General features: G+C 45.0%; 1 protein-coding gene and 1 long non-coding RNA gene across 2 annotated transcripts; both read left to right on the top strand.

Moving 5' to 3' along the window:
- The first annotated feature begins 808 nt into the window (after positions 1-808).
- Delta (delta) lies at positions 809-25,401 on the top strand. Its single transcript, XM_064693990.1, has 6 exons — positions 809-1,760; positions 7,565-7,876; positions 11,532-11,598; positions 15,977-16,225; positions 19,501-19,555; positions 22,127-25,401. Exons 1-6 carry the CDS (start codon positions 1,704-1,706, stop codon positions 23,958-23,960), a joined length of 2,574 nt encoding a protein of 857 aa, XP_064550060.1. The 5' UTR covers positions 809-1,703; the 3' UTR covers positions 23,961-25,401.
- On the top strand, positions 19,917-20,428 carry LOC135436401 (uncharacterized). Its single transcript, XR_010437514.1, has 2 exons — positions 19,917-20,061; positions 20,126-20,428. It is a non-coding gene; the product is annotated as an uncharacterized LOC135436401 (long non-coding RNA).
- Positions 25,402-25,410: the final 9 nt, after the last annotated feature.

The following is a 25,410-nucleotide window of genomic DNA, read 5'->3' as shown; positions in this document are numbered from 1 at the left end:
TTTTATGTAATTTAATAAACTTTGACTTTTCCGCAAATCTGTATCCCTTGCCTTTCCGCCTAAAATATCGAATGTTAATTTTGATTTGCTTCCCCTGATTTATTTTTGTTTTTTTGTAGTTTTATGTTTGAGCGCCAAAAACTGCCCAAAACCCTTTCACATGCAAATCATGTGCCACAAAGGACCAAAAATCCCTTTATGTGCAGTTCCTGCAGCTTATCTATGGTCCTTTTGCTTCTATAGAAAAAAAAAACAACCCTTCCATAGACAAAGGATTGAAAAACTTGTACATTGACTTTTTTAAGCGAATTGCGCGGGCAACAAATTTGCGCGTAAATCAGTTATATACATGTTGATAGTAAACTTTAATATAAGAATATTTTTAAATTTTTGGTTAGCATTAGTTTTATTTAATTGCATTAAATCTCAACCTCGCGCAACCACCTTAGCCGACCGCTCAACAATGTTGCAGCAACATTTCTCTCACCTTGCAACATTTGCCAGAAACGCGCTAAATATGCACAGAAAACGCGTTTTGCTCAGCAGCTGGCAGACAGTAGTTGTCCCGTTCTGACGCGCAGGCGCACCCAGCTTACCGCTCACGTACATCGAGTCAAACAGGGATGACCACGAAAAGTGTGTGTGCCAGCAGCCTTTTTGTTGCTGCAACTATGCTCTCTCGAGCGCGCGCTCTCTCTCCCTCTCTGTCGGTCTCTCTCTCTCTCTCCGTTTGTTGCTCTCTCAGCGTGGCTGCTTAAAACGAATTTAAAAAATAAAACATTTTCTGCTTTCATTCTGTTTTGGATTCTTGCGCTGTGCGGTTCGTTGCGGCTGCTTCGTTGTTTTGTCGCCAATTCGCTTTGTGGCTCTTATGTCGTGCACATCGTTCGGTCGTGTCGCGCGTCGCTTTGAAATTTTTGTAGCCCACATCACGAGCAGCAAATGCAAAACGCACAAATTTCAATCAATCAACCAAAAATTTGAATACGAATTAAAGCATGTTCAGTGTGTAAGAAGAAGAAGCAAAGCTGCCAATTCTCAATTTTCACATCAATATTAAATTTTGGTAGCCAAAATTACAAAAAGTGCATGAACAAATCAAAAATAGTTTTTCAAATTGTTTTTTAAAAAAGCATCAACATCAACCTAAGGCAAATACAATTTTTGTTTTGCATGTGTACGTGTGTGTCCATATAGCTCGATTGAGTGCGATTTTTATATAGCCAATTTACTAGCGGCACTTTGCCCTCCCCATCTCGCCCCCGCCGTGCGTGAGAAGGAGCAGGCCGAAGAAAATTCGCCAAAAAGAAAAAGCCGTCGAATTCTTGTCTCACAACAAAAAAGAAAGAAAAAATGTGGCGCGTGCACGTGTGAGACAAATTAAAAAAAAAAAAAAAAGAAACACAAAAACAACAACAACAACAACAACACAACAAAATGCACACAAAAGCAACACAAAATTGCCAAAGCATGTGCCGCAGTTAGCTGCAAAAGAGAATTTCCAAAAATACAATAAACTACTATTTTTTATGTTGTAATCGAGTGTGTGCGTGTGAGTGAAGCAGCAACAACAACAAGGCCGCCCCACTAAGGATTATTACACTAATAATAACACACACAACACAACAACCACAGCAACAACAACGGCAGCAGCATTTTGTTTATTACAACAAGAAAGCGTAGCAACAACAACAGCAATAAACATGCAGTGGATTAAATGTTTATTAACCGCATTCATTTGCTTCACAGTAATTGTGCAGGTAAGCTATTTCCTCTCCCTCTCCCTCGGCCTCGCTCCTTTTTCTCCTTTCACATTTTAATTAAATTTCGTAGGACCAGCAACTTGTTGGTTTTTCTTTAGTTATTCTTCTTTTTATTTCGGTGATTCTTGCTACACACATGCGCGCCTGTATTTTGCAGCTGCCGTTTTATATGTGTGCGTGCAGGAGAGAGAGCTTTTGGCGTTGCCAGCCTGGTGACAACCAAGAGACGAGCAAATGTTAGCGGTTTTTATTATAGTTGGACAGATGCAGCTTAAGTTTCCGAATTTGTTATATCCGAAATATGTGTATCTTGTAATTAAATTTGTCAAACTCTGAATTGAGACATGCGAAGAATTTTAATTTACGCGTTTCTGAAGTAATATTCTTTCGTACATGTAGTTTTTCAAAATGTATTTTGATAATAATTTGGCTTATAGTTTTTATAAAAACGAAATGTAATACGAGAAGCTGAGTTTCTCGCTGCTAGCTGAGAAAACAGCTGAGCAAACAGGGGTTGGTTTTTAAAGGACACCCTTCGCACTCGTGTAGATGAAAACTAGTTTTGGGTTTTTCAATTGGCAAACAGGTCCATATCAAAAATTTAACAGTCTCTATAGGGACACAGACAAAAATTACCACCAACGGCGCATGCCTCGAAAACGCAAAAATAAAAACAGAAAAACGAAAAGCTGCTCGATTTCAATATAAAACTTAAATGCACAAATACAGGCGCATTGCGTGTGTGTATGCGTGTGTGTCTAAATGGGCAACATCTGCCGCTGTCGACATTTTTGCATGCGCTTCTTACTTGGGCTTACTTTTGGCTACACTTTGCGTAGGTCAACGTCAACGTTAACGTTAACGTCGGCGTCGTCGACACATGCGCAGCGGCGGCTGCTCGTTGCATGCACTTGCTCTCGTTTTTTGTTGCCTCTGCTTCTTTCATTGATCTTTAACGCCAGCATCCCCTGAACATTGCATGTGGCTCTGCTCCACTTTTTCTCTGCCCCCTTCTCTTCTCTTCACTGTTGCTGTTTTTTTTTTGTTCTCTTTTCATTTAGTTGCTAATTTTAACAGCACTCGAAAAAGCGTCTTGAAACCTCCTGCGGTCTTGCGTTTTCAACCAGCTGAAATGTTGCAAGTTAAACTTGGGGCACTTCAGAAAGTGCAGCTGTTGTTGCTCGGCTTGGAACTCTGGATGTGCTAGTTGGAGCAATCTGGCAGCACTGCCAAAAGAATACCTTATTCCTTTTGTATTAGAATTCAGCATTGAAAGGTCCCCCGCTCACCCCCTTTCTCTCTCTATCCCTCTGTCTATCACATTATGTCTTTTACACACAGTTTATTCTCACATGCTGCGTTTTAATATCACTTAACTATCAAATAACCGTACTTTGTGTCTATATGCTTATCATACACATACTATACATATACATATACTCAGCATGCTGTAATTGCTCTTTCTTCTGTTTTGCATTTCGTGCAATTTTCATATTAACATTGAGACAACGACGTCAAATGAATGAATGAATGAGCGAATGAATGAATAACGCAGTCTCTGAGCTTAACTGAGCTGAGCTGCTTCATTATTTTCGTCTTTGTCTTGCGCACTTTATAACATAATTAATTGCAATTTAGAAACTAGAGTGCTAGAGAGAGAGAGAGGCGGGCGCCGCAACTCCCACACACAGAAGCTGTTTCACTTGCGCTTATAACTGTTTCCCAAGCCCGTTGTTAACGGTTGATTATGATGATGACTTTAAATGATTAATAAACAACGTACCAAAGCCAAAGGGCACTCTAACTCTCTCTCTCTCTCCCCCTATTTGTTCTCTCACTCACAACAATAGGAGCAGCATAGGCTAAACAAACACCTGTAAGAAAATGTTATTAAAATACAAGTAAAATGCGTGCGTTGATACATTTTAATGTCTGCCATGTGTGTGCGCGTGTGTGCGTGTGTGTTGTAACCCACAACATTCAAACTGTCAGTCAGTCAGTCAGGCAGTCAACGTAAGTTGACGTGGAAGACACTGAGCAGAAATGGCAAAAAGTGCTGAGGGGCTGCAGGGTGCGGGTCGGGTAGCTGCTGAAGCAGGGGCCCAACTAGTCGCGTCAGGCCTGAGTGATCACAGTAGAGGAAAATAGAAACAAAAAAATAATACCACGTTCATATACAGTATAAATTTACCATGGCTCGTAAAAACCAACAGCTAACTGAGCAAACTGAGTCAAGCAAAAGGTAAACAATGCAACGCACTATTTTCTAACACTTTTAACAAGTGTCTGTCCCGTTCCGGCACCGTCCCGACCAGTCTTGGGATAACTTGGCATAACTTGGCATTTCAGCTTTCAAGTTCTCTCGACAAGCTCTTTTTCCTCCTCTTATTTATGTGTGCCCAAAAGGTCTTCAAGCGTAATAAAGTTCATAGTTGAAGGCAAAGCTAGACAAAAACAAAAGAACTATAACAAGTGTATAAAATTATGAATTTTACCAGCAACGGAAATGCATACACAATTTGAATTTTATAAATATACAATAATTTATTGGATGAGGGAAATTTCGCTATGCATTTACTGTTTCATTATGTGGGTGGGTGGCTAGCAGAATTTCCCTGCTTGGGAAATTATGTATGTTCGACTGTCCGAATAGTGTGGGAAAATCGTATGCACCGCATTTGAGCATTCAAATGGTGTCAAATTGTTTTACAAAACTATTGTGGTTTTGTGTCATAGCACATCATTTTAAAGCTTTGCACCGCTGCTTTGTTTCTTTTCCCACCGACCACGTGTCTGTGTGTGTGTGTAAATGTTTCGCTGTTATGCAAATTGATTTGCTTTGTACATATTTTGACAACCGCCTGCGCCTTTGTTTGTATGCGCATTGGCGCTTTTTGTTTGCTTCTTCTGCTTTGTTATGCGTGTGTGTGTGTGTGTGTGTGTGTGTGTGTTTGTTGCATATCAAATAGTTGGCCAGCCATAGCTGTATATTTGCTTGCCCTGCACTTGCCTCTTAACCTTCCTTCCGCTCATTGCTTTTTCTAACATTTCTTTTGCAAGAGCTTTTTTCTTATAGATTCTGATTCAGTCGCCGTCAGCGTCGCCGTCGCAGTCTGTGTCTCGCATCAGCAACGCATCATTGCTGATCGTCTATTAATTCTTATATTTTTTTCGCACTACTCTTCCTCAAAGCGCCGTTCAAAAAACAAGTTTTCGCTCTTTGCCGCTGCGCTCTCGCAGCTTGCGGAGGCTGTTGGCAGCAGCTGCCAGCTGCACTTTATGAAGCCAACAACAACAGGAACAAAAAAGAAATAAAGAAAAACAACAACAACAACAACAACAACACTCCAATTCACTTTTAAGTCACGTTTTGCTCTTTTTGCGCTTTGGCGCTGCTCTTTCGGCTGCAGGCTGCACAAAGCTCCACAGCACCAGCTGACAACAACAACAGCAACAACAACAACTACACACGCTAAACTGTTATAGCTTTGGGGCTTTTGCGCTCTCTGAGAGAGCGTCTCTCTGTGTTGCGCTCTCTTTTTCTGTGCACATCTCTCGCTCTTTCAACATGGCTGGCTCTGCATGCATGCACTGCTGTCTGCAGGCCGCTTCTTCACCTGGCGTTCGTTCGTTCGTTTCTTGCTTACACCTTTTGCTGCGCCTCCGACTGAACTCACCGACGCGACGTCGGGCCGTCACTTCGTCGCTCGATCGTTCGTTCCTTCGCTCGCTCGCTCGTTCGTTCGTTCGTTTGTTCGTTTTAACCATCAATGTTGACCGGCAAAATCGTATGCCGTGGGAAACAATTCGGTTTTACTTGTTCATTTTTTTCAACGTTTTTCTTCTTCTTCGCCTGCCTGTTGCCGTCGTCGTCGCTGTCGCTGCTGCTGCCGCTGCTGCTGCCGCTGCTGCTTCTTTTTGTGCTGCTCTTTTGCGTCCGTTTTGCCGTGTGTTGTTTTATTTTTATTATTTCTTTTTTTTTTTTTTTGGCCCGCTGCTTATTAATACACGTTTTGTTGTACGTAGCGCAGCAGCGTCGCCGTCGTCGTCGCCGTCGACGTCTCAGGCTGCGTCCGCGCCCGCTGCCTGCATTTGTCGGCGCGTTCGTTGCTTAAGTCTTTCGTTTTGCGTGTATCTTAGGCGTTTTTTCCTTCTTGATTTTTATATATATTTGATTTGTGCGAGTTTTATGCGCTATCGCGAGCTGCATTCGCAGTTGCTAGAACATCAATAATTGGTTTATCTTATCAACTGAAAGCTCTCTTAGCCAACAACTCGCCAGCCACATTTACAATTACAAAGGCGTGCGGCAAATGTTAGCGCCAGAGCTCAATTGCCGAGCCCATTAAATGTTAGTTAAGCAGCTTTGCTACAGTTTTTTTTTTTTCAAAGTCGCCCTTTGTATCATCGCATTGTGCGTGGACTGCGAGCCACGCTTTATTTTTTGTTTCCTCTTCGGGGGGCCCCCAACAGATTACACCTGTGCGTTGAAGGGGCATTGCTTACACAGCATCTGAAGAAGACATGAAAAGAGGCAACATCAGACGCACTTCGGCTTAATTGAGCAATTAAACACCCATGTTCATACAAAGAGATGAAGTAAACCAGCAACAAACACAACAACAATAACAATAACAACAAGAGCAACGCAAACAATAAAAGCTTCCCAAGCCAACGCATGTGGAGCAGCGGCTAGCTCCGTCTCTGTCTTCAGTCAGTGCTCATGTCTTGTTAACAATTAAATTGTCATTTTAACAAGCTTCACTTGTTGTTGTCAAAATGTTAATTGCCGAACAGTTATAGAAAACGGGCAACAGCCGCAGCAGCAGCAGCAATCAGAGCAATAACTCTAGAGCGCCTATTTTTGGGCATTGCCTTGTCGTAGTATTGAGAGTTTTCAGCGCCCATTTATGGATGCCGGTGAACTCATAATTATATCTTAAGTGCTCTAGCGAGAGCCATATATGATGTGCAAGAATTTCCCTAAAAGATTCCCAATTACAGACATCGTTTTCCCAACAAGGGAAATTTTCGAATCAATCAAAGAAACACAAAGCTACGAACAAAACGGACTATTTTCGAAAACATTTCAAATAATTAAGTTGTTAACACGCGCTGCCGACCTATTTTACAAATTCATCTCACACCCAGCGCCGTAAAATCTGATAGCGAATTAATTGAGAAATTTATGACAGACGCGACTATCAAATCAAATCAAGTGAAATCAAATCGCAAATTTGCAAGTCGAAATATGCAAATGCGTCCAAAGGCGGCGCTTCAAAAACGAAAAACTACACAAAATACGAAACAGAGTTGGAGTCGAGTTTAAAGTAACCCCGAAACAGGGCCAGAGCAACAAAGGGGAGGGGAAGTGGGGCAAAAGGCGACCGCTCGCTGTGCATTTGTTGCTTGGTTCTTGACTCTTAATATTTCATAAGACCGCTTTGTCCTTTGCATGGGTCTCTTTTGCGCGATCTGCAGCCAATTGCTACTCGATTTGGTATTTGGTTTTGGTTGTCGTTTTGGTTGTGGTTTTGCTGATCGCCACGCAAAATTCCGCAGCGTAGCCGTGTTTCATTTATTCTTTGCAGCTCCTTTTTTTTTCGGTAAAATACCATGTTGAAAGATTTATTGCCGTGTTGCTGGGGATGCTGCATTCTTGATTTGTTGTCTGCCGGCTGGAGCGATCTTTCGATCGGAGCGTCAACTTAAATGAATTGCTTTTTAATTTGATTATACTAATGCAATATTCCTCCTCTCTCTCCCCCCCCCCTCTCTCTCTCTCTCTCTCTTTCTCGCAGGTTCACAGTTCCGGCAATTTTGAATTGCGCCTCAGATACTTCAGCAACGAGCATGGCCGGGACAACGAGGGCCATTGCTGCACCGGCGAAAAGGATGCGACGACGGGCAAGTGCATTGGCACCTGCAAGACGAGATTTCGGGTCTGCCTGAAGCACTACCAGGCGACCATAGACACCACCTCGCAGTGCACGTACGGGGATGTGGTGACCCCGATACTCGGCGAGAACTCCTTCAATCTGTCGGATGCGCAGAGCTTTCAGAGCAGGGGCTTCACGAATCCCATACAGTTCGCCTTCAACTTTGCCTGGCCGGTAAGTACACGCGATCCGCCCGCAACAGATAACTCTTTGTATATATCTTGTGTACCTCTATAAATAGCCGCACAGAGTGAGTCAGCGCCCTCCTCACTCAGCCAGGCAGTCAGTCAGTCAGTCACTCAGTCAGTCAGTCAATAAAATGTTCAGTGCTGTCTCCGCTGCTCAGTTGTAATTTCTTTTAACTCTTCTCTGTCGCTCTCTCTCGCTTTATTTTATTTTGCGGCGTCTTTGCTAATTTGTTTGGGGGCTTTTTATAGCACAGCCCTGCCCCGATTGTGCGACTGTGCGTCGCACTTATTTCCGCCCGTAGCCGCAGCCGCAGTCGCAGCGACTGTGTCCTTGTCAAGGGTTGTTGGCGCAAACATCTGTCGGCTATTAAAATACGCTGAAAAACGCGTGCGCCGCCGCGCACCACCAGCGACAATTTCCAGCTCGCTGGCTACCGCCGGGGCCGGGGCTACGGGTTGCCGCTTTTCAACCCCTGGTTGACCCCACCCCACACGAAAAAAGCAAACGAACGTTACTTTTTTCAGAGACGCAGAAAGAGATAGAGAGAGACAGAGAGAGAGAGAAACGCGCTGACTTTTGGTCACCTTGGGCAGATTTTCCATTAGGCTGTCCAGCCTGCCTCTCCCTCCTCTCACTCTCTCTCGCTCGCTCTCGCTTGCTCTCCTAGCTAAGCGCACGTGCTTGCTTAATAAATAACTCAAATTCGAAATACTTGCACTCTAGCTGAATTCCTCCGTTTGCCTTCTTCTTCTTTTATGCTCCAGTGGCCAAGAAACACTCGCATATAGCTTGTGACGGTAGCATGCGATGCATTTCCTAATTATAACGAGTATTACGGCCACATTTGCCATACCGAACGAAGAGTCGCGCTGATGCCGCCGCCTCCCCTGCCCCTTGCCTATCTGCTGGCTGTTCACCCCACATTTGTTCGCGCTGCTGGCTTACCTTGCGCTGCGCCGAAGCCCGCTTGCATTTTGTAACGTATTTTTGAAGCGACTTCTCGCTTGTCAGCGCGCCCGCAGCGTGTGCGGCAGACTTAAGGGGTGGATTTGCCGCATGCCCCCTCTCCCCCCTCTCCTCCTCGCTCTTCTGTGTATACACTTTACTTCCTAATCGCTCGCGCATGTGCAGCGTCACCATTATTATCATTACACACATGCGTTGGCTAAAGTGGCAAAGTCATGCTAGGCCCATGCCTGCTGGGCTATTGCGGCTGGTCGGGAGAGGAGAATATGCCGACACACACACGCACACACATCTAGCTGGAGTTATCGGCACGTGAATTGTGTAAGTTGCATAAATTTGAGCAGCTGCGGGCAAAGTGAAAATTATGCATAAATATGCGAAATGCATTAGCAAAAGTCAATTAGCAAAATGTCCCAAATGGACGGACTTCAGAGCGCACGTGCCAAAATAGGGAAATTTATAAAATTGCCCAATTGATGATCCCAGTCAAATATATGTGTCCCAGCAGGGAGATTGTTGACAATTCACAAATGTCAGCCAATAGGAAATTGACTACTTCGGTCAGACAATGAACTATTTTGGTGCTCACACTTTCAACTTCAAATAAAATTATATACGAAATGCATAAGCAATAGACAATTAGCAAAATGTGCCAAGTGGACGTGCCAAAATAGGGAAATTTATAAAATTGCCCAATTGATGATCCCAGTCAAATATATGTGTCCCAGCAGGGAAATTGTTGACAATGAACAAATGTCAGGCAATAGGAAATTGACTATTTCGGTCAGACAATGCTCTATTTTGGTGCTCACACTTTCAACTTCAAATATTTCTAGGTCAAGCTATAGAATGTAATTATAGTCAGCGACTAGACGTGGCAGAGTCTCAGCAACAACTAATTTAATGTTGCACTTAATTAAAATGAGCCACGGGTTGGGCACGGGCCACGGGCCACGCATGCATGTGCGAGAGCATGAGATGCGCTTGTTGCATTGGGGGTTGCCGGAGACGCCTCTTCAGCTGCTGCTGCTGCTGCTGCTGTTGCTGTGGCTGTGCCTAAAAATAGTCAACGACTGGCAACGGCAGCAACTTTGACGCTCCTCATCGTTGTCTGTGGCTGTGGCTTTTGCTGTTGCTGTTGCCTGTTGCCTGTGTATTGAACTTTGTTACTTTTGTCTGTCGATGCGTCCCCTACTCCCCTCGTACTGCCCCTTCAAACGACTGCGGCGGGTGTCTTGTCTTGTCTTGTCCCGTCCCTGTTGCTACGTGGCTGCCACTCCTACTCTGCTCGTGCGCCCTATGCATTTGGCATGCACTTCACCCTATGCTGCAGATATTGACGTTGAAATACAGCGACGTCGCACGCGATATATGTTCGCGTGTTAGTATGTGTGTGAGTGTGTGTGTGTGTGTATGTCGCTCATTTATTTTTGGAGCTCATATATTTTATATATACATATATTTTTTATGTACATGCATTATATATATATTTCATGTGAGTTCTTTCTTTATAATAACTCACAGCTAGTCGCCAGAGTTTGCTAGAATAATTTGAAATTTCCCTATTGGAAAAATATACTCATTTGGTTTTATAGCCCAATAAGGCATAAAACTTGTATTCACTGCAAAATTCCCAATAAATGCAGCGCTTCATTTCGTTGCATTCGTTCAATTCCCATTGTGAACTGCTGATCATCTATGTGTGCGTGTGTGTGTGTGTGTCTGATTTGTTTCCTGTCGTGCCCATCAGCCATCAGCAAATGCAGTTTTCAATGTCTGGCCACACCACAGCCACATCAATACTTCAGCTGCTTATGCAATCGGCAAACGGCACTGCGCTTATCAACTAAATTAATTCTACATCTGCCGCCCACGCAACACACATGCAACAACAACAGCAACATCAGCAGCAACAGCGATGCAGCAATCGAAAGTTAGTCGAAAATTAGTCGTTTTAATGCAATGCAAACACGAACTCAAACGCAAACTCGAATTCGAATTCAAGCGCGAACTCGAACTCGAAACCGTACGCAATCACACGCCCATTCAAGCTGCTTTCAAGCTTAGCTCAGATGTTGCCAATACGTATATGTTTATATACAGACAGCATGTATATATACATTTCGGCTGTTGGATTTTGTGTCATCTCTGTCTGGTTTTTGCCCACTCACCCCCTCCCTCCCCTCCTCCCACCTTCGGGCCAGGCTGCATTTGTAATCAAGTGTGAATTGAGGGCGCTGCCAGTTGCCAACTGCTGTGCATTTGCATTTGAAATTCGTTTGTGTGTGTGCTCGAGTGTGTTTGTGTGTGTTGGCACATTTTTGCCTGCCCCCCCGCCGCCGCCCGCCAGTTGCCTGCATTTGCTGCTGTTGGCCAGCTTGGGGCATGTGGGCGGGCCTCTTCGGCGCTGTCATAATCTGTTTGTAATGAGCTCTGTGGGCTGTGGGATTTGTAAGAGCTTTCGAGCCATTAGCTCGAAGCTGGTTGTGGCCCAGATGATATCTATATAAGTGCCCGATTTCGTTTAACCACAGCACAAACGCGGCAACAGATCGCTTCCCGTTTTGATAAGCTGCTCTTCCTCTTGTTCACACAATATATACCCTACCCCCTCCCCCCCTCCATTTTGTATATGATTTGTATTAACTTTCTTTTTACCCTTTGCTTCTTGCAGGGCACATTCACGCTGATCGTCGAGGCCTGGCACGATACGAACAACAGCGCCAATGCGCGCACCAACAGTGAGTACCAAAAGTTTGTCAACGCTTTTTCCTTCCTTTTTGGCCGCGCACACATCCTGTGGCACAGTTATTTGCGTAATTTAAATTCATAACTCGCATCCTGCTTCCTGTTGGATCGAAAGCTGTCAGAAATGTTTTTTGATTATTTTTTATTTTTTTTTTTGGCTGGCGAGGATCAACGATCCTTGGAGCGACACCTGATACGCGGCCACTCAAATTTCTAGTTTCGCTAACTGCGCAACTAACTAAAGTTCAACACTTTCCGCAAGTGTGTGTGTGTAAGATTTCCGGCACATTCGAGTGGTTTTAAATAACAGCCAGGCTGAGGCATTGAGCGAGCGTCAGGTTTAGCACCGGTGGCTCCCTTTTTTAGTTAGGGATAAACCAATGCCGGAGGCACCGCAGACTTGTCGCCTTTGTTGTCTGCTCGCCCTCGAACGGAAGTGTGCTGAGGTCGTCCCGTCCTCGTCTCATTTACTTGAATGCACTTTAGTTTTTAGCTTGTGTCTGCTGGCTTTTGCGTTTTTTTTTTTAATCACGAACTCTCGGTTCTAGGCGAAGGACTTTGATTATTTCACTGTGGAATTTAGCGATCGTGTACGGCGTGTAATTCATCTTGGAACAATGCGACATGATCGCCGATCCAGCAGCCCGATAAGGCCCACACACACACACACACACACAGGGAGGGATGGATCTGTGTGGTCCATGCCCAAGGACACGCTGCATCACATATCATCATTTTCTCTCTCTCTCTCTCTACTCTTTCACATTTTGATCAGAGCAGGTTTTCCATTTGGTTTTCTTTTTTGGAGTTTTCCCACACAATGCTTGGGCTACCTGCTCGTTTTCCTGACCTGGCAAGATTTATGTGGGTTTCCATTAAAAAAATCTAGTTTTCTGTGTTCCCCATCCTTGGAGGAATTTTAATTGTTTAGCTCGAAGATTTGTTTCTTTCTTCTTTTTCTTTCTTTTTCCTTTTCAACTGATGATATCCTGCTGCGAGCCCAGCTCGATCTTAACAGCTAATTTTCGAGTACTAGACGCGGGCAGAGCTAATAGATCTTTATCGGCCGGGCAAGCCCTTTGCAATTTCAATTTTGCGCACATTTCTAGTCGCTGTACGCGCTTGTCAAGGATTAATTTCATTATATCAAGGAGGTTGTTCTTGTTGTTGTTGTTGTTGCTCCGGGAACGATCTCCCGCATACTTGCGCCGGGCTGCATGGCTGCATGGCAGGTTTACGCCTGTCTCGAGTGCGTTGCATGCCCAACAAGTTTAGCAGCTCTTTTTGTTATATTCATTTAACATAAATTACATACAAAAAAGGAAAAAGACGGACGCTGGGGCGAAGGGGGGTAGGGCAGAGTGTGCGGGGGGAACATCGGAACTCGACTGTTGCGACCTTTTCGCCAGTTTGCCTGCAGGCAGGAGGCCAGCAGTTGTTTGCCTGCCAGCAGCAGCAGCAGCTGCCTGCCTGAGGTGGAGGAGGAGGAGAACGAGGACGAGACACACAGCTTGACCGGCGACCATCCACCGACCGCCCCCCCACCCCCCTTCCCCTTTCCTCGGGTCTGTGCGAGGCGTCGTGCAAGGTGATTCTTGGCTTGATGCGTCGAAATCTTTCAACTCATGCTCTTAAGATTTTCGCTGGCGTTCTTTTTGTTTTGTTTTCGTTTTTTTTTTTTTGTTCCTTCTCTTTTTTCACCTATCCCTACCTACCAATTAATCTCTGCCAATGCCAAAGTTGTTAGTTGCACGTTGTTGTGCCTTATTGTTGTTGTTGTTGCTGGCGATGTTGTTAAAATGCTTATCTTTTAATTTTAACTCATTGGATCAAGCGGCAGCCCAGCAACAGTCCCGGGGTCTCTTTTGCCACAGAAACACAAAACTTGTTGCCACCGTCGCCGCCGCCGCCGACCCCTTTGCCGAGCGTCTGCAACGTTGCCGCTCCGTCGTGTGTCTTGATAAAATGGTATTTTATAAATTCCTTTGGAAGAAGTCAGCGCAGCGATGCGATGGCAACGGCAGAGGCTGCGGCAACGCCGACTGCGACTGCGACTAAATATTTGCAGTTGCCAAAGCCTTACACTTAAGCCTTGCCCCTTGTCAGAGTCAAGTTTAAGATTCTGCCTCTTGCAAATTTGTTGCACACAAATTTCACTCAAAGACAAAACGAGCAGCAAAGTACCAAAAGTGACTTGGATAAATGTCCTAAAAGGGAAATTATTGCACATTACTTGCCTATCTATTTAGGTATATTTTAATAGCTTTGATTGGAATCTCCCAACAATTTGGCAACATTTCTGAAAAAATACCCAATGCAGGGAAATATCCTGTATATTTGAGGACAATTTCGCAATGGGTAAATGTTGTATTTACAATTTTGACAAACCTGCTATTTTGAAGGTACATCTAATTGAAATTACCCAAGCTGAGAAATTTGGGAAATAAGTATTTATAGTTTATATCATTTTGGCAACACTTGTTCAAGTGTTTATTTAGCCAAAAGGCGAGTTGAGTAAATGTCCCAAAGGGAAAATAAAATACATATACCCATTTGTACACACTTACCTATTCGCTTATATAGTTTTTGATAATTAGAGTGAACAATTATCTAAAGAAAAGAAAACATACCCATCAGGGAAATTCAGTATATTTCTTTTGACAATTTCCGCACTCGGCGGCCATTAATCATGTCGTTAAGAGCAACATTTTCTATAATTGCGAAAGTTGCCGCACGCAACTTTTCACTTTGAGTGTGCGAAATGTCTTCTTTTTAGTGTCCTTTTTATAGATAGATAATTAAAAAATGCCGTTTTGCGTAAATATTTGCAGAAATAGTTGCGCATGATTTTCCACATATATTTCTATGTTATTGTTGTTGTTGTTGTTGCACACTGGCCAACTGGCCAAACTGGACCCCGAAACCTGCAGTCAAATTGTGCGTCTCGCTTGAAGCGTTGCCGGTACGTCGCCTAATAACCTGTCATGCCACAAATCCGTTGCTGCATGTGTGTGTGCGTTGCAAATGTAAATAAAACCACAGACACACAATATGCAATTCTTTTTGCTTATTTTTGAATTTAATTTTTGTGCCTTAAGCTGTGCTTTTTTTTTGGGGAATGTTGTTGCTTGGCGCGAGTCTCGCATTGAGCGTTTTTCCATGTTGCCACGTCAGGTGAAGCACACGACTTGGCCGTAAACGAAATCCAACTTGCAACTGGCTTAGAATTTTGTTTATGCAACACACACACACGTGCACATTCACACATTTTTGGCTGCTTGGTAATTAATTAGTTGATATTTTGAATATGGTTATTTGACTCAAAATTTTCGGCAACCAGTTGGAGCGCTTGTCAATTGCAGCTTGTAATTTATTGGGCAAACAACATTTCTGGCCATATTCGTATTTATATTTGACTGCATGGCAGCCTTGTCTTGCTTGCCTGCTTGTTAAGCTGCCTTTTAACGGAGTTCTTTGGCTGTCAGCTAATCTGTGTGGCCAACTATTTAATCCCACTTTCACTAACTGCTTTTGCTGTGATCAACTCTTTGGCAACTTTTGCTTTTGCCAGCGCGTTCCAAATATATATTTTCACTCGATTCTTGGCTTACGGCCAAGCCTGAGCTACAATAGATAGACGGAGATTTATGCATAGGTTCTTTTTATTCTTGTTTTTTGTTAACTTAACAAAACTCTTGGCTCGCTTCAGCCTCAGCGACGGCTTGAGGTTCGACTTGGCTGCATGCAATTCGAATAGTCATGCACCTGCAATTTACTTTATAGACCATGGCATAATGTGGCTATATGAAACAGCTATGCATACACACACACACACACACACACACTCAGACACTCATAGGTACAAACAAGTTGGCATCCAATAGTTTCTCAAAAAAATAAAAGACCGGTCCGCTTGGCTCAGCGAACAGCTGAAAATGCAACTGACGTCCGTCTGCGACGCTCAGTTGGTCGTGTGTTGCATGCCTGGCTGCCTGCCCGCCTGCCTGTTGCCGCCCGCTGCACGTTGCAAATACCAAGTACTTACCCCCGGCTGGTCGCATACCTTGGCACGGCACTTGACTTGTGCGCCTGCGCAGCGAGTGTGACAAGCGCAATTGCGATTGCATTCGCAGAGTTGAAGTTTCGGGTTTTGCTTTGGGATTTGAATTTCTTGTGTCTGTTTCTAATCTGCCGAAATGCCGCCAGGGACAGTCCAGCTCCAACTCCAGCGCCAGCCTCCCAAGTTCATTCGATTCCCTTAAACTGTAACCTGAGTCCAATTAATCTTCATTAGGGCCAGCTCCACTCCGTATTTTCTCACACACAGACACACTTTACTTATCTTTATGGTTTGTCTGTATCTCTTTTCAGATCTGCTCATACAACGCCTCTCCGTGCAGCAAGTGCTCGAGGTCTCGTCCGAATGGAAGACGAACAAATCCGAGTCCCAATACACGTCGCTCGAATACGATTTCCGTGTCACCTGCGATGCGCATTATTATGGCACCGGCTGTGCGAATCTCTGCCGACCCCGTGACGATCAATTCGGACACTACACATGCTCCGAATCGGGTGAAATAATCTGCCTGACGGGATGGCAGGGCGACTACTGCGAGAAACGTAAGTATCTATCAGATTGATACAGTTACAGATACAGATACCGATATAGATACAACAGATGAACGAAACATATATCTTCTAAGACTCAGAGGGCCAACTACTTCAGTTCCATTCTCCATTCGACAATTTTACATTCTTTTCGCCGAAGCTCTTGGCCATGTTTGTTGTTGTTGTTGCTGCTGCCGCCGTCAAGTGGACACAACGTGCCGCGTTTCTTGTGCCGCACTTGACGGGCAGCTCTCATTATTATTGAAAATCACTTGCTTGTCAAATCAAATGAGATGATTGTACACAAAACAAAACAAGCGGGATGGAAGGGTGATGGGTGAAGGGGGGAGGGGGGGGGGGCGCTGCTAACGAATTAAAAGTGTAATTATTTTGAATGCGTAGCTTGCGATGATTTGACGAAAATGCCAGACCACATTTGAATATCAGCAGAAAAAAAACTTCAAATATCGACGAAAAGCCAAGAGTGGGGAGGGGGAGTAAAAATAAAAAATCAAATAGCCAAACAAATAAATTAAAAATCAATGAATTTTTTTCCTCTCATTTTTTTTTGGTTTTGTTTTTTTTTGTGAGGGAAAAATCATTTGTCATTTGGCGTGGGGCAGAACAAACGGGCGCAACAAAACGTCTAACGAACTGAGAAACTGAGAAACCAAAAGAAATCACCGAGGAAGCAGAAACAAAACAAAAACAACAAAAACAACAGAAACAACACAATTTGAACTCGGACGCGGACTCGGCCCTTTTGTAGTAGCCCACAAGCTACCTATGCAGCATTTTCGGGGGCACACACACACACACACAGACACACACGCACACATACTAAGAGGCGCACACACGCATAGGGACTGTGAATCAGAGCACAAGACTCTGGCGAAGAGCACAAAAATCTTCCCACGCCAAGTGCAAGTGGCCCCAGGTTTCATATTCAAGGTGTGGTGTGTGGACACACACACACATACGCATCTACAACAAACACAGATACAAATACAGGCAGCAGCAGCAGCAGCAGCAGCTTCTTGATCATCATGACGTACCGTCGTGGCTGTGATGTCGTTTTTGAGTATCTTCGTCGTCGTCTGCATGCCGCGCATTGCTGAGGACGAGACCAGAACTTCCTTTAGGGCTGGCCACGGCTGATTACACCATAAATGTGGTCCGAGCTCCTACGAACCGGGCTGCCAAACAGCCTGCCTGCCTGCCTGCTTGCCTGCTTCTTTTTTTCGGGCACATAATTTTGTGTCCTTCTGCTGCCGGTTGAGCAAGTTGCCAGCCAGCAGCAGCAGCTGCCTCTTCCGCTCTTTCTGTTGCTATACTTTATTTTCAAGTTAAATGCGCAAAAATGAGCTTAAATTAAGGCACACACACACAGGCTTGTGCGAAAATTATTTTCCAACAGCAGCAAATAAAAAGCCAAAACGTGCGGCTGCAAAAACAACAACAACTCGACAACAACAAAAAAACGCTGCTCATGTGGAAGTGGCTGCCTTTATTAAATTGGCCCAAAAGGTCTGCAAACATGGCTTTGTTTTTTTCTTTTTTTTTTTTTTTTGAATGAAACTTCGATTGCTCTGAATTGTGTGTGTGCATGTGTGTGTGTGCGTTTTAATTTCAAGGAAATGAGCTATTTAGACTAAAGCTGTTTGCTTTTGTGAATGAGCTGCCAGGGCTGAAATGGCAGCTGTGGGTGCACTTGTGCCCTGCGCACACCCCGAGATACATTTGTATCTGTCAGATACGTGCGATCGAATGTCTGCAAATTGGTTTTAGGATGCAGTCGGCTTGTTAATACGCCAAAGTTACAAATGTATCTGCGAGATGCAAATGTATCTGCCAGATACAAATGTATCTGTAAGATGCAGATCCAACCCACATATAACTAAGCGCACTCAAGTGAAAGTAAATACACACCAATTGGAATACTCCGTCATAATCATTAGGCCTGCGCTCCTAATCCATGTGATACTTTTGCGTCATCCGCTTGCGGGCGTGTGAACACACACACACACACACACACACACACACAAGAAAGAAGCCAAGAACATAACGAACCCGAGCACGTTTCAAATAGACACGAAACGATCCTCAGACCTGGCTACCAGCTAACAACCAGTAACAACAACAACAACAAACTCACTTTCAGTCGCTGTGGAAAAACAATTTCAAGTGTAGCTGCTCTGCTTGGCTCTGGTCTGATCTGGTCTGGTCTGGTCTGCATTGCTCCTCGGTCTGTGGCCATGTAATAAAAATCATTGCCAATTGCCAATATTACGGCTTATATATATTAACTGCGTGCGGGGGAATTAAAAGCGATCTGAACAGCAGGAGCCGGGAGAGAGAACACGTTTTAGTGATTTTCTAGCAATTTTCCTGCTGAATGAAAGGAACTCACTCGGGGTGTCTGCGCTAGCTATCTGGCTGGCTGGCTGGCTGGCCAGTTTAAAGAGGAGCTTTGCCTTATTCGCAGTGTTCACGATTTTCTTTATGCGCGGCCCTTGCGCCGAGGCGGGCGGCAGCGAAGACTCCCCTACTTCCTGCCAGGGCCCAGCCCCAGATCGAAAGAAACATGTTTGCCACATTCTTGGCCCAGCTTCTTCTTCGCCCTCTCTCTCTCGCTCTCTCTCTCTCTCTCTCTCTCTGTTGCTCCTCCAATTCACAATCGAAGTTTTCGTCGAACCTTTTGGAGCTTGGGAATCGGTTTTCGGGCCGCGGTTTATGATGCTGCTGCAGCTCTTTGCGGCCATGGGATTATTTCATTTTGTGGTGTTTCCTTTTGGCCTGGCCTGGCCTGGCCTGCCGCAGCATATTAGAAACAAGTTATTCCTGCTGCCGCACAGTTTGAGAGTCACAAGCGTTTAGTTTTTTTTTGGGCCATGATTCATGATTTTGGCCACAACATTTTTAAACGTTTTGTCTATCTAGTGTCGAATTGTTTCGAAGATGCCACATTTTGGCCCGTTTAGTGGTTTTTCATTGCCCAGACGCGTGAAAAAGAAAGTTTGTTTTTCCCCCTTCAAATTGCCTCAAATCTCGTTCGCATTGTGTTCGCCTCATTGTTTCGTCTCCGGCTTCCATCAATGTGGGCCGTGGCGTCTGCTGCGTGTGGGTGTAACTACGCATTGTGGCAGGTGGTCAGCTGGCCACTTAAAAGCCGAATGTGTTGGGAAAGTGTCGCTTCGCGAGGCTATTAATTTTAAGTATTTCCCCTTTGTTAAACTCATCAACATATCAATTAATGTTATTTGCATACCCTTTCTTTCTATTTGCAGCCAAATGCGCCAAAGGCTGTCTCCATGGTCAGTGCGATAAGCCCAATCAATGCATGTAAGTATTAAACATAAATAAACTAAACTTAAAACAATTGAAACAAGCCCAAAAGATTTTAAAGTCTGTTGCTTGGGACCACCCGCAACATGTTGCTGCGTATTGCGCGCAACATGTTGCTAATTAAGCAAAGCTTTTCTTTGCCAAGATGAGCTGATTTTTTTCTTTTTTGTTTGCTGCACGTTTTTGCTTCAGACAGCGACAACAACAAAAACAACAAACAACAACAATTGTCATTGGACACACCTTTTACACAGTTTTATTTGTTGTTTTTGCTTGTCGAGTGCTGCCAAGTTTGGTAAAGGGCAAAAGCATAAGCAAAAAGTGGCAACAGCACCAAAAGTCTGTTTGCTTAGCCGTTTAGTGCACGTTTTGTGCGACCACAAGAAATTCTTTTGGCTGTCTCTCGGTCGGTCTGTCGGTCGGTCGGTCGGGAGTGCATTGGCTGTCATTTGATTGTCGAGGTTTTGCATTACAATTATTCGAGTGCCTGCTGAAATAGTCAAGTAAAAGCAATACACACAGAGGCGAACGAAATTGAATTACAAAGTTTTCCCACATTTTTCATAGGGCAACAGCAACAGCAGCAACAACAAATGCAGCAGCAGCAACAACAATGACACAGCAAGGTGTAAGCCAACACTTTTGACGACGCTGGCAAATATTTTATGCATGAAATTTCAAGCTCAAATCTCAGCTCATGGCGTTGCCATCAGCCATCAGCCAGCAGCAGCAGCAGCTGTTGGTTGGCGTTGCCAGCTCGAGTGCAGAAAGCTAATTGCGCCGTTGTTTAGATTTCTTCTTGTCGATTTCGAACAGGATGTTGCTCATTATTTATGCATTGCTGGCCAATAAAGTTTATATTCCCGCCTATTGCTCGTAACAGTTCCCACTCTGCCAAACGGAAATCAAACATTTTGTGGTTCAATCAATAATTGTGCCAAAACCAAAAATTCAAACACATCATTGCCCCGTCACCAGCAGCAGCAGCTCCAGCAGCAGCAGCAAATGTTATTGATGTGATTTGGGATAAAATGTTTGTTTTATAAATAGGCCCCGACGTGTTGATTGTTCGTAGAAAAAACCGCAAGCGTTACGCTCAAGTATGCGTGTGCCACTCAGCCAAATCCCAAACCAAAGCCAACACCAACACCACAGCCAAAGGCAAAGCCATTGAAAATTAAAGTGCTTTTTGTGCTGCGCTGCCTCGTAATGGTGGGAATATTTTAATAATTCTAAGCGCGCGCGCAATATGACCAAATACATACACACACACGCACGCACTCAGCTGGTAGTTGGCAACGGTGTTGAACGTCGCGTCGCCAACGTTTTTGACATTTCTGCTTGTGTAAACACTGACGCATATCAATTACCACTTGTCTCTTCTATCTCTTTCGCACCGCTTGTGCTGACCCCCCCCCCCCTTCCTCCCTCTTGGTTCTGCTTTGAATTATTGCCAATTGAGAGTTTGTGGGTGAAGGATTTTTCTCTTTCGTTTTTTTGACTTATGCATATTAATCGAAAATGCATTTGTGGCCAGCGCACAGTGCGATGCGCGTGCGTGCGTGCGTGCGTACACGCGTGTGTATGTGTGTTTGGCAACGCAAAGTGGAGCGCGCTGCAAATAAAATAAATTAATTTAGTGCTTGCTGCGATCGTGAGAAATGCAAAACTGCATAACCCCCTCTCCCCCCCCCCCCCCCTTGCTCTGACTGGCGCTGTGCGGATATGTGCACTTGAACAGATGAAATGAAAAAAACAACGTCGCATCATTTCATTGTTTTTTTTTGTTGTACTTTTTGACTCTCAAGTTGACATGCCTTTTCCTACAACTTCTCCTTGGGCACGGCTGTCAAGCACACGTCCCGCTTGGGGGCATCAAGCGATCCAAATCGTTCGGGCAGGAGCAGTAAAAGTGCCCAGATCCCAAGCAAAAGTTGTCGTTGCCCTTTTGGTTTATTTTCTTCTTAGCTGCCCCAAGACCCAGCCAAGCGTTGCTGCGCCCACACGGCCAATTACGTATGTATTGATTTATGTCTGTGTGTGTGTGTGTATGTGAGTGTGTGTATGTGCGAGCGATTTGCTAAGCAGGTGATGCGCCTTCTTTCCTTCATGCTTTCGCATTGGCTGAGACTTCGACTTCAAAAGTAAACCAGCGCCCCGAGCGCAATAACCGTGTCCGTCATGTCCAGCAATCAGCGTCCCCTCCCATCGCCTCTGCCCCTTCCCGTTGCCTTTGCATATTTCATTGATGAGCAATGAGCGTGTTCCGTTTTTTTTTGCTTATTGCCTTATGCATCGCATTCGTTTGGGTTTTGGAACTGCCAGCAAATAAATTTAGTTATCGATAAGAAGAACTAGTTCAAAGTGCAATTAATGCTTGCAATTTGATTTGTGCTCATCCTTATAAAATACATAATAAAAATTAATTTAGTTATCAATAAGCGATAAGTGGCTAGGAACTAGTTCAAAGTGCAATTAACGCTTGTAATTTGATTTGTGGTCGTCCTGAGACTTCTCTTTTGCTTTTTATTCGACACTAATTAATTGTTAACCTTGCTCTATTTGCAGCTGCCAGAAGGGCTGGCGAGGACCGCTGTGCGATGAGTGCGCTCCGTACCCGAGCTGCGTGCACGGCACGTGCAACAAGCCATGGGACTGCATCTGCAACGAGGGCTGGGGCGGTTTGTTCTGCAATCAGGACCTGAACTACTGCACGAATCATCGGCCCTGCCTGAATGGCGGCACCTGCTTCAATACCGGCCAAGGACTGTACACGTGCATGTGTGCGCCAGGATATAGCGGCAACGATTGCCAGACGGAGATCAACTCGTGCGATTCCGATGTGAATCCTTGCCAGAACGGCGGCACCTGCGTCAACGAGAAGACGGAGCGCGGCTACAAGTGCCTCTGCCCCAAGGGCTGGAACGGACGCATGTGCGAGGACAAGCTGCTGACCTGCGCCGACAAGCCGTGCCACCAGGGCAGGTGCCGCAACACGAGCGGCAACAGCAAGCAGGGGTTTCAGTGCGACTGCCCCAGCGGCTACAGCGGCAGCACCTGCGAGCTGCATTTAGACAACTGCAATCCGAATCCGTGCCAGAACGGCGCCAGCTGCCAGCCGAACGGCAAATGCATCTGCCCCGACGGTTACACGGGCGCCAAGTGCGAGCATAACATCGATGACTGTGTGGGGCACAAGTGCCAGAATGGCGGCACCTGCATCGACATGCTCAACCAGTATCGCTGCCAGTGCGTGCCCGGCTTCCACGGGCCGAGCTGCAGCAGCCGGGTCGATCTCTGCCTGACCAAGCCGTGCGCCAACGGCGGCAGCTGCACCAATCTGAGCAACGACTATCAGTGCGCGTGTCGTGCGGGCTTCACCGGCAAGGACTGCTCCATCGACATCGACGAGTGCGGCAGCCTGCCCTGCCACAACGGCGGCACCTGCATGAATCGCGTCAACAGCTTCGAGTGCGTCTGCGCCAACGGCTTCCGCGGCAAGCAGTGCGACGAGGAGTCCTACGACTCGGTCAGCTTCGATGCCCACCAATATGGCGCCACGACGCAAGCGAGCGCCGACGGCCTCACCAATGCCCAGGTCGTGCTCATTGCCATCTTCTCCGTGGCCATGCCGCTTGTCGCTGTGATCGCCGCCTGCGTTGTCTTCTGCATGAAGCGCAAGCGCAAGCGCGCCCAGGAAAAGGACGACGCCGAGGCACGCAAACAGAACGAACAGAACGCGGTCGCCACGCTCCATCACAATGGCAGCGGCGTCGGCGTGGGCGTGGGCGTCGGCGGTCTGCCCGTCGGCACGCTGGGCGTGAAGCGCGGCAGCAGCGGCGGACTGACCTTCGACAACAGCAATCCCAACATCATCAAGAACACGTGGGACAAGTCGGTCAACAACATCTGCGCCTCGGCCGCTGCAGCTGCTGCGGCTGCGGCTGCCGCCGACGAGTGCCGCATGTATTCCGGGGCGTTGGCCAACTATGCCGCCGCCGCGGACAACAATGCCAATTCCGAGTTCTGCGGCGTCGGCCAGATAACGCCGCTGCAGCGCGCCAAGTCGCAGAAGCAGCTCAATACGGATCCCACGCTAATGCATCGCGCCTCCCAGCTGCTCTCCGCGAACGCTGGAGCCGCCGGAGCGGCAGCAGCAGCAAATGCTGGCTCAACCAAAGACTACAGCGCGTCAGGCGCTGGAACGGGCGCCAGCGAGGGCAAGGGCAAGCGCATCTCGGTGCTGGGCGAGGGCTCCTACTGCAGCCAGCGCTGGCCCTCCTTGGCCGCGGCAGGTGTCGCCGGCGCCTGCTCCTCGCAGCTGATGGCCGCCGCCTCGGCGACGGGCAGCGGTGCGGCGACGACGCAGCGCACAGTGGTCTGCGGTACGCCGCACATGTAAACAAAGACTGCCAGGACAGCGAGACAGAGTGAAAAAGAGAGAGAGAGAGAGAGAGAGAGAGACGCCAAATGAGCCTTTTATGGCTTTGTTGTTGATTGAAGCAGTGCAGTCGTCAAAATTGTAACAGGCTTAACTCTACACACACCCACACCCAAACACAAACACACCCACACACAAGCACAAACACACACACACACACTTATCGATCAATTTTAAAACCTTATATCGTAATTATTAATTTAACATTTTAGTTTCACATGGACTGACGTAAGCATAAAGTTCTCAATGTATATAAAACTAAATATATATATATATATATATAAATTATGCGTATATATATATAAAAAGCTACTCAAGAAAATCAATTGTTTTTCAAAACTCTGCCTTCGACTAAAACTCTCCACACTTGACGATGGCAACGGCGCCGGGCTGCGGCTCGCAGCTGAGAAAAGAGAAAGCGCTGGCAGCCACGAGAAATTCTATACTGGACGAAAACAAACTCTATATATACATATACATATATATATACTGACGTTTTGCATGTTACTGAAAAATCTGCTTCAATTATTATTATTAATATTATTATTATTATCTTCACTTAGTTGCGATAAATTGTAAATACTACTTAACGCAAAGAACTCTAGCGCATAATTAGCAATTAATCTAGAGCCTAAGTTAAATACAAAAATTCCTCATTGACGCTGCATGGTCGACCGACTTGTCCACTTGTCTATGCAAAGTAGTGCACAAGCATTTTGTATATAGTATCTATAGGTAAACTCTGATATACGACAAACACACACACAGAACAAAACAAAATAATAAAAACAAAAAAGCAAAAAAATACAAAAAAAAATAATTGACTATCTCGCGCTCTATTTTTAGTGTCTAAAATATATGCATCAAGTATGACTAAAATTTAACTCTAGCTTAATTACATTATCTAAAAGCCCTACACAGACAAACAAACAAACAAACAAACGAAGACAAACAACAACATTTAGTGATTCTATTATAAGTGCTTAATTTTTACACTATATACACCTTTTATTTCATCTTATTTTTTTTAACTTTTTGTATTATTTTTGGCATTTTTTTTTTTTAATTTGGAGAAATTATAGAAAAGAAGTCAACAATATTTATAGTTAATAACTAACTGTTAACGGAATGTATTGAATTTATAAATCTTAAGCGTAAATTTATTTGATACAAAATGAAAAAAAGAAAAAACCAGACAAAATTGAATGAAATATACAAAATACAAAAACATTTATATAATATATGCGTGCGTATGTTTGAAAGTCTACAGAACAGTATAGTCTTATTATTATTTCCTCTGTTGTTACACAGCAGAAAGAAAAATACTAAAAAAAAAAAAAAATTTACATTTAATTTTGATCTCAAAACCATTTAACAAACAATGTGTAGTATGCAAGTATGACGCAACATC

The sequence above is a fragment of the Drosophila montana genome, unplaced genomic scaffold, assembly GCF_035044405.1.
Source record: "Drosophila montana isolate Dmon_TW-CO22-7 unplaced genomic scaffold, ASM3504440v1 contig_3733_1, whole genome shotgun sequence".
Lineage (NCBI taxonomy): Eukaryota > Metazoa > Arthropoda > Insecta > Diptera > Drosophilidae > Drosophila > Drosophila montana.
This window is presented reverse-complemented; position numbering and strand designations above follow the sequence as displayed.